The 9737-nt window shown below is 38.4% G+C and overlaps 1 protein-coding gene across 1 annotated transcript; it reads left to right on the top strand.

The window, feature by feature from the left end:
- Window positions 1–8296: 8296 nt before the first annotated feature.
- LOC146913637 (F-box/kelch-repeat protein At3g23880-like) lies at window positions 8297–9507 on the top strand. Its single transcript, XM_085720961.1, has 3 exons — window positions 8297–8844; window positions 8926–9026; window positions 9134–9507. The coding sequence occupies exons 1-3, from the start codon at window positions 8297–8299 to the stop codon at window positions 9505–9507; spliced, it is 1023 nt and encodes a 340-aa protein (XP_085577087.1).
- The last annotated feature ends 230 nt before the right edge of the window (window positions 9508–9737 follow it).

The following is a 9737-nucleotide window of genomic DNA, read 5'->3' as shown; positions in this document are numbered from 1 at the left end:
CTGAACCCACATCAGAAGCGCAAGATGAAGCTGCTTCTGATGAAGCACAAGATGGCTCACATCAAGAAGATCCTCCCAGAAACACATTCAAACACAAGTCTTCACATCCTGAGGAGCTAATCATTGGAAACAAAGATAGTCCAAGAAGAACAAGATCACATTTCAGACAAGTAGAGTCAATGATTGGACTAATCTCAATGATTGAACCTACAACAGTTGATGAAGCACTTTCACATGATGGATGGATCCTAGCTATGCAAGAAGAGTTGAATCAATTTCAAAGAAATGATGTGTGGGATCTGGTACCCAAACCTCAGCATAAGAACATTATTGGAACAAAATGGGTATTCAGAAACAAGCTGAATGAGCAAGGTGAAGTAACAAGAAACAAAGGCAGGCTTGTTGCACAAGGGTATAGTCAACAAGAAGGCATTGATTACACTGAAACGTTTGCTCCAGTTGCAAGATTGGAAGCAATCAGGTTACTTCTTTCCTATGCAGTTAATCATGGCATAATATTATATCAAATGGATGTCAAGAGTGCATTTCTAAATCGTGTCATAGAAGAAGAAGTGTATGTCAAGCAACCTCCTGGATTTGAGGATATTAAATATCCTGACCATGTTTTTAAACTGAAGAAATCACTATATGGCTAGAAACAAGCTCCCAGAGCTTGGTATGATAGACTAAGTAATTTCTTAATCAAGAATGATTTTAAAAGAGGACAAGTTGATACTACACTCTTCAGAAGGACCCTTGGGAAAGATATTCTTGTTGTGCAAATATATGTTGATGATATAATATTTGGTTCTACTAATGCATCTCTTTGCAAGGAATTTTCTGAGTTAATGTAGGATGAATTTGAAATGAGCATGATGGGAGAGCTGAAGTTCTTCCTTGGCATTCAAATTAATCAATGCAAAGATGGAGTCTATATTCATCAGTCTAAGTATACAAAGGAGCTTCTGAAGAAGTTCAAACTTGAAGATTGTAAAGTGATGAACACTCCAATGCATCCTACTTGCACCTTAAGCAAAGAAGATGAAGGAGCTAAAGTAGATCAGAAGCTGTATAGAGGTATGATTGGTTCTTTGTTATACCTCACTGCATCTAGGCTAGATATTTTATTCAGTGTATGCTTGTGTGCAAGATTCCAATCGGATCCTAGAGAATCTCATATGACTGCTGTCAAGAGAATCTTCAGGTATTTGAAAGGAACAACTAATCTTGGACTCCTTTATAGGAAATCCTTAGATTATAAGCTAATTGGATTCTGTGATGCTGATTATGCTGGTGATAGGATTGAAAGAAAGTCAACCAGTGGCAATTGTCAATTTCTGGGTGATAATCTTATATCCTGGGCTAGCAAAAGACAAACAACTATTGCTATGTCTACAGCAGAAGCAGAATACATTTCAGCTGCAAGTTGTTGTACACAACTACTTTGGATGAAACATCAGTTGGAAGATTATCAGATAATTGCTAACAGTATTCCCATTTATTGTGATAATACTGCTGCTATTTGTTTGTCTAAAAATCCAATTTTGCATTCAAGAGCTAAGCACATTGAAATCAAACACCATTTTATCAGAGATTATGTTCAAAAAGGAATTTTAGATATACAATTCATTGATACTGAAAATCAATGGGCTGATATATTTACTAAGCCTTTAACTGTTGAAAGATTTGATTTTATAAAGAAAAATTTGAACATGCACTACGTGTCTGATTAGATGTTTGCTTGCTCCTGAATAGGATTTTAGGTTCTGAAGTTAGTTCAGAAGCAGTAGTCCATCAGAAGCTCTTTATTGAGGTTCTGAGGAAAACTCGCTTCTGATGATGACGTCAGCATCTGAAGTCCAGAAGCTGGATTTGTTGCTTCTGAATAGTTGAATTAGTGGAAACGTTGGGAGTTACTTTTTAAAGAGTAACTTCTGGACCACTAACTTGGTAGTTACTCTGTGAACTTCTGACGCGGCCTGTATGTATTGGTGTATAACTAAAAGGGCAATGATGATTTAATAGCTTTGAAAGTACTTTTCACGCGCCCCCAATTTTGTCATTAATGTTATGTTTGTTTGTCTCTTTTGAATTGCAATCATTTTACTTTTAACACTCTGTCAATTCACACACTACTCACTCACAACAAACACATTTGCTCTCAAACTTCTTGCGAAGTAAGCGCATTCTCTCAACCTTAGTACCCTAAAATCTTCATCTTCTTCAAATCTTCGTCAATCATCAAATGGCATCATCAAGCTCAAAAGTTTCAGAATCTACATCAAACATGCAAAGCGCACCAGAATCTGGGTCAGTCTACAAAGAAAAGACTATGGATATTCCATGGAAATCCTTAATAGTTCAAGTAGAGTCACCGGTGGACTTTGCTTCACTCAAGAAGTACGAAGTGGAAATGGAAGGATTGATAGAAACTCAGAAGCTGTCTGAGTATTTCAAGATGCTAAATGGGCCAACGTATGTGAACTTGGTCAAGGACTTTTGGTTAAGACCTGAAGTGTACAATGAAAAGCCTGCAAAAGTCGTAAGCAAACAAGCTGGGTCAAAGAAAGGGATAATGACCATGGATATGAATCCTACATCATTTGATAGCTTAGAAATAAGGTCTGAAGTGATGGGCATTCCTATAACCATCACTGAGGACGTTATAGCTAAAGCTTGTAGAATGAATGCAGAGGGTAGATTCCAAGAAATAGTCAAGAAGGAAGATGTTCTGCTACAAGGTTACTACAACACTCTTCTGGGTGGGAAGAAAGATGCCAAGCCTTCTGAAATGGAGATTCACAACAGGATGTTGGTGAAATTCAGTAACGACTGCTTCTTTCAAAGAGCAGGAGGGTCTGATCAACCTAACAACCAACAGAAGCTAGCAATTTACTTCATGGCTATTCTGGAAAAGATAAACTTCCCAAGATATGTAATGGATCATCTCTGCTGGGCAATAAATGAAAGCACTATCAGAGGAAGGAAGCAAGTGCCTTATGGAAGATTATTGTCTGAGATCTTTCATCAAGGAAGAGTGCTGGATTTCTTGGGAAATACAAGGAGTGCTTCTGATAATTGCTTCGAAGTTTCTACTGCAGAGAAGACTATCAGTAGCAAGACATTGCATTCTATGCACATATTCAAGACAGCCCCTAAAGATGAGAAGTGGTTAGAGATGACAACTGCTGAAACTGAGATAATCAGGGACTTTCCTCCCATCTTTAAGGAAAGTGACTCTGATTTCCTAGTTCAATCAGTTGCTAAGTACGTCTTGGAAGAAGATGCAAGCACTCAGGAGGAAGTTGTTCCTGCTAAAGTGAAGAAGGTAAAGAGTGCTACTGCATCAGAAGCAACTACTGATAAGGGCAAGCAAAAGAAGGATGTTAAAAGAAAGAGGGGGAAAGCTGAAACAGTTTATCACAAGGAAAAACTGGATGAAGCTTTGGATGAAGTAGAAAAAGAGGAAGCTGAGCCCAAGCTGAAGAAGAAAAAGGCACCTGTTGATATAAAAAGCTCTATGGTTGAGCTGACTCCTGCCAAGGCCAGAATGGCTAAGGAAATTGCTGCTTTTAAGTTAGCAGATTTACAGGAGAAGAAGAGAATTAGGGCTGCTTCTATTCCCGAGAAAAGAAGTAAGCACAAATCAAAGTCCATGATCACAGAAGAGCATATGAACAAAGCTCTTGATGGGATAAAGGGAAATGAGCATAAGGAGAAGGCATCTGAACTAACCTTCACTCCAATGGTTGTAGTGACTTCTGATATGGAGAAAGAAGCTGATGAGCAAGCTGTTCAAATGCTAGCTGAGATAAAAAGGAAAGAAGCTCAGCACAATCTGGAAAGGGATCAAAGGCTCAAGGCTTCAGGACTGGAGAATTGTGATGAATTCTTCAAGAAGAAGTCTGAAGAAGTCAAGGAAGTGGCTGTTAAAGCTTCAGAAGCGGTTCTGAAAGCACCTAGTGCTACCACTTCAGTAGCTGGCTCTTCAGTCAAGGTATGTCAGATTCCAGTCACCTCTACCCCCATTTCACCCCTTTCACCACAAGCAACTGAGCAAGAAGAAGACACTTCTGTCTTAGACAGTCTTGCTCTCCACTACTCAGGTGAGTTACCTATAGCCAAATCTACCTCAGAAAAAGCCTCTGAAACAACTCCAGAAGCAGCTGCTTCTGAAAATGTTGTTTCAGAAAACCCCCATCAACACACACCTGAACCACATAAACCCACAACACCCCCACAATCACCAACAGCTACCATTGACCCCCAGCTCAACACTCAAACATCAACTTCACCACAACAACCACCAACTGAAACTGAAACCCAACCAGAGCACATTGAACCCCAACCAACTCCCATGGATATTGACAACTCTCAAGTCAATGTCCAAGACCTAACCTCTACCGCACACATTGCTTCTGACCAGCCATCAACCTCAACCCCAACTCAACACATCACCATTCCAATTTCTAGCCCTGTTCAAGACCTTGAACTTAGTGATTCTGATCCTGAAATTCTTGAACAACCACCCACAAACACCCTGGAATCTGGATATATTAATGCTGAGCTACTCTCTATTCTCTCTCAAATGCATAATCTGGTGGATCAAAGGAGGACAATTGATCTCACCAACGCATATGAAGACTCCTGGGAATCACTTCAGAACCGGGCAACTGAGCTTATTGAAAACATAAAGACTAAGTGCATCAGAGTCAAGCAAGCTTCAGTCAGAAGGCTTATGGAAAATCTGAATCAGAGTCTCAGAGTTAGAAATCCCACACTGCTCCTGGCAAACCAGCCTTTCTTCTTAGAAATGGACTACTTGACCAGAGAAGCAAAGGTTGTGTAAGCTTCTGAAGAAACGGATGGCACAGCAGCAGCAAGAGGCTAGAGAAAGGGAACAGGCTCTTCTCCAAAGGCAACAATTTCTTGAAGAACAGTTGCAGAAGAAAATTGAAGAAATGGAGAAGATGAAGAAACAACAACAAACCAACCCTTAGTTGCACACCTTAGTGTTATCTTTTGTTTGTTGTTTGTTTTAAATTCTTAGTCCTTGCTTCTGAAACCATCTTGTTTTGTTTTTCTATGCTTCTGAATGCTTAATGGTTCTGACTGCTTAGCTACTTCTGATTTATGTACAATGCCTGGATATTCTTGTTTATTTACATTGCTCTGATTGACTTAGTTATTTTCCTATTATACTCTCTTCATGTTTGAGTTTTTCTCAAATCTTTTTGTCTTTTATGCTTATTTTTTTTAATCTTTTTGATAATGACAAAAGGAGGAGTATATGTGACAAGTATTTAAAGGCTCTGAGCCCCATTAAGGGTATTTGAATTTTTTGAAAAACTTCTATAATTTTTTTTACCTTATTGGTATAAGCTATGAACGAAAGAAGGAGTATCAAAATTCAAGTAAAATTAATTGAACCATTCTTCTTATCTCTAAATTAATTCTTTCAATGATTCATTTTTTTTAAAGCTCTGATAATTTTATTATGCGAAAAATGAATTTAATTAACCTGGATAGAACTTAGGGGGAGCTTACAAACCTCACCTTAAAGACTATCAGACTCAGGGGGAGTTTGAGCTTACAAACCTCAGATTCTGAGCTTACAAACCTCAGAACCCCAAAGTCAACTTGTTAATTAGATTAAGAACAATTGATCAATTTTTAAATACTTTTGTTTGTCATCATCAAAAAGGGGGGAGATTGTTGGAACAAAATGTGTTTAACAATGAACCTTAAAGAGTTTTGATGATAACAAGGTATTAAAAATTGTAAATTGGACTAGCTAATATTTGTTCAAGTGTACAGGACCATAATTAAAAAGTTACATCATCATTGGTTCTGAATGAGCAAATAAAGAGCAAAGGAAACAACATAATTGAAGCTTGGACGCTCCTGAAGGCAACGTGCTCCTGAAGTTAAGTCGCTTCTGAAGTAAGAATAGTGCTCCTAAAGACAAGAGGTCCAGAAGCTGCATCATCAGAAGCTGCAGAAGTCATATCATCAGAAGCTGCATCATCAGAAGCTGCCTCATCAGAAGCTATTTCACCAGAAGCTGAATATCAACCGGATTTGCAAAGATTCAAGAATTGAAGAATCATCACTGCAAAAGCTGTCTATTGGATTCGAAAATGCTACAAAGGATTAGTGGAATTTTGCAACGGTCATTTCAAAGGTGTTTGAAGGCATGTGCTTGCAATTTGGACGAAAGCGTTGACATTTGTACGAATTGTACAACCACGTTCTCCACTACTCTGTTTTGTGTCCACGCTACAAGACAAGAAAACAGCTCCAGAATACGGCTTCGCCTGCATAGATGTTCCTTTGGATAAGGAATGGATTTCAAATTTGTTCTTCGTAGGACAACAACCAAATCAGGCAAAAGATCAAAGGTGAAAGATCAAGCTTCAGCAACGACTCTTTGGGTGCTGGCAATTTCACAACGTCTCTTTCACACCTCTATATAAAGGAGTGAAGACCTAGAGATTTTGTAATGCTGAACAACAGACTCTCAATACTTTTACAAGTGCCAAATCTCTGCTGAAATTGTTCTGCATTCACTTAGAATTTCTGTGTCTCAAAGTCATATCTTAGAAATTCATAAGTCCATTGAGTCTGTATCTGATTTGTATTGTGAGCACCTCTGATTGTATATCAAGTGTTCAACCTTAAACAATTTTCTGTGTAATTTTGTTTAGTTAGGAAGTCTCTTGCAGTTGTGCTTGAGCAGGAAGTCTCTTGATTGTGTTCTTGAGCAAAGGAAGTCTCTAGCTTGTGTGCTTGAGCAAAGGAAGTCTCTTGCTTGTGTGCTTGAGCAATTGTAATCAGATATTACTCTTAGTGAAATCTCCTTGGAAGTGCAAGGGGGACTGGACTACTTCCGGATTGTGGAAGGAACCAGTATAATTGCTTTGTGTCGTTCTTCTTCTCTCTCTCTCTCTGTTTTATTCCGCTGCATTTAGATTCTGATCATCACTTCAGAAGCTGTCTCACTTAGCTTCTGATCAGTGTGTTCAGTTTTTAGGAGAAACGAAGAATTTTTCAAAACACAATTCAACCCCCCCTTCTTGTGTTTTTCTCACCTTCAAGGACCAACCCTGGTGACTAGTTAGCTGCTTCCACCAACAAAGGCAATGTCTAATAATAACTGAAAATCACATGATAACCTAAATATAGTGTTTGGCCGATTAAATTAAAGAGTTCATATTGGCTAGCTAGAACTCGGTCAATATAGTTATCAATAATTGATTTGCAATCGTGACCTGGAAGATGAAATGCACATGTTTATGCCTTGTAAATTTGCTACAGATTGTTCGAAAGCAGCGAATCTTTGGGGTAAGATAGCATCGTACATGATGTCAAGCGGTAGTTTTTCCTCTATTATGTTTGCCACCCTTAGATCGCTTGAAGTGGAAAATCGTATTGGATTTGTAGTTATATTATTTGTATGGAGTATTTGGCGTGCGCGTAATGCTTGTTTATGTGAACAAAAACTAGTCAATGCATAAGCATCTTGTGTTATAGTGTTGGATATTGTTCGAGATTTCATGTGGTGCAACCGTCCCAATGATATTATGCAGCCAGCTACTCCAGGATGGTCTAAACCGCAGGCAGATTGGATAAAGTGTAATGTTGATTGTGCCCTCTTCGAAGCCGAAGGAAAATTTGGTGTTGGTATCTGTTTCCGAGACAACCTTGGACATCTTATCCAAGCTCACTCAATGGTTTTTCCCTCTATTTCAACCACAGCTGAGGGTAAAGCTACTGCTCTACAACAAGCCCTCCAAATTGCTCTCGATCTTGGTCTCAATCGTGTTGTTTTGAAACTGATTGTCAGCTTGTTGTGAATGTTTTCCTTAGTAATATCCCATATGTTAATGAACTAGGAAGTTTATTCTCTAATTGTAGGGCGTTGCTTTTTTCTAATGCTACTTATGCTCTAGCTTATGTTAGGAGACAAGCTAATAGAGTCACTCATAATCTTGCTCGAAATGGCTATCTTCCCGTCAAAAAATAATTGATTTTTATCTCTTTTTTCTTTTTAAGACTGTTGTCATATGATTAACATTCTTAGAGACTTGTAATCTAGTTTTTTAATAGAAACTTTTTGTTGAAACAAGTTCAAAAATTAAAATACATTATAGCACATTAAGGGAAATTTGTCCAAAAAAAGATAGAAATTATATTTTAGAAAATTAATATTTACGTTTGTGCGAAAAGAATATCATATATACACAAAAAAATAAGTCTAATGGTAGCCAGGCAGCCAGCCCACACTCACTCAGAAATGGCAGCCGAGGAGACAGCAGAAACCCTAACATTACCCTCTTCTAACCCTAACCCTAACCCTCTCGCCGGATTTTCACTACAACAACCACCCCGGTCGCCGCTGCTACCCAGTCTTCCTTTGGATCTCATAACAGAAATTATATGCAGAATCCCGGTGCAATCCCTCATGAAATTCAGGTGTGTCTGTAAACCCTGGAATTCGCTAATTTCTGCCGATCGCAAATTTGCCAAGAAACACCTTCACTGCATGTCGTCAACCATGAACCACAATCTCATTCAACCATCAGAGAACAACCCATCAGACTTCTCTCTTTATCCTCTGTGCACAATCTTCAACGGTTGCACCTATGACGACGCCACAGAGATCACATTCCGTCTCCATGGTGAAAACTATTTTTATGATGGTATTCGCATAGTTGCCTCTTGTGATGGAATCCTTTGTTTAACTGTGGTGCCTTACAATGAAAGCATCGCTGTTGTTTTGTGGAACCCTTCCATTAGAAAATATAACATATTGCCCCCTATGGAAGAAAATCAATGCACCAGGTATAAACATGTTCACACCAGGCATGGCTTTGGCTATGATAATATAACGGATAATTATAAAGTTGTTGATGTTTTAATTAGGGATATGTATAGTAGCGGTATCTGCAAAACTCAAACTCAAGTCAAGGTTCATACTTTGGGTACCAATTCTTGGAGATTGATAGATGAGTTTCCTTGTTTCGGTGACTTGTCAATTGGATCAGAAAATTTTTAAGTGGCACAATTAATTGGTTGGTATTTTACCGGGGTTCAACTTTCTGGTCAATTGTGTCTCTTGATTTGGGGACAGAGTCCTATCAAGAGATTTTGCATCCTGATTATGGAGAAGACACGGTAGAAATGGTTACGACCTTGGGGGTTTTGTGGGATTGTTTGAGCCTCATTAGTGGACAAGATATTTGGCTTATGAAGGAATATGGAAATAGAGACTCTTGGACTAAATTCGCCACTGTTCCTCACTTGGGTTGTTATAACTATCTTAATGATGTACTTTATATTTCTGAGGATAGCCAAGTGCTGCTAAAATGTTTTACTCGGTTCGAATTGAAGTTGTTTGTTTATGATTCCAAAAATGATACTTTGGAGCGTCCAGATATTAAAAAGATCCATGATTTGAGGCTCTCGAAAATCTACGTTGAAAGTTTGATATCGCCTTGTTCTTAATGTTAGTATGTACATGTTGTGCATTATATTATGTTTTTCCTGATCAGTGGTAACGTAATGGATCATTGTTAACTACCGATTGATGGAATGTGCAACATGAAAAACTGTTGTGTTTGTTTCATTTATCTGTTTGTTAAAGTCGTTGGTTCCTTTGTTGTGCATTACATTTTCTACAGTCCACGATCATGCATTGCATTAGATGGTTAGTTGTTTGGTTTTCTGAGATCGGA

The sequence above is a fragment of the Medicago sativa genome, chromosome 6, assembly GCF_051527215.1.
Source record: "Medicago sativa cultivar Bolivia chromosome 6, Bolivia_mono, whole genome shotgun sequence".
NCBI classification, from domain to species: Eukaryota; Viridiplantae; Streptophyta; class Magnoliopsida; order Fabales; family Fabaceae; genus Medicago; species Medicago sativa.
Note: the sequence above shows the minus strand (reverse complement) of the source record. Positions and strands in the feature narration are given on the sequence as shown.

What these genes read in the sequence shown, in the direction of transcription:
- LOC146913637 (XM_085720961.1), top strand. Translation starts at nt 8,297, where the DNA reads ATGGCAGCCGAGGAGACAGCAGAAACCCTAACATTACCCTCTTCTAAC. An exon ending in GAAGAAAATCAATGCACCAG is followed by an intron (nt 8,845 to 8,925) that starts GTATAAACATGT and finishes TGTTTTAATTAG; the next exon opens with GGATATGTATAGTAGCGGTA. An exon ending in AGATGAGTTTCCTTGTTTCG is followed by an intron (nt 9,027 to 9,133) that starts GTGACTTGTCAA and finishes ATTTGGGGACAG; the next exon opens with AGTCCTATCAAGAGATTTTG.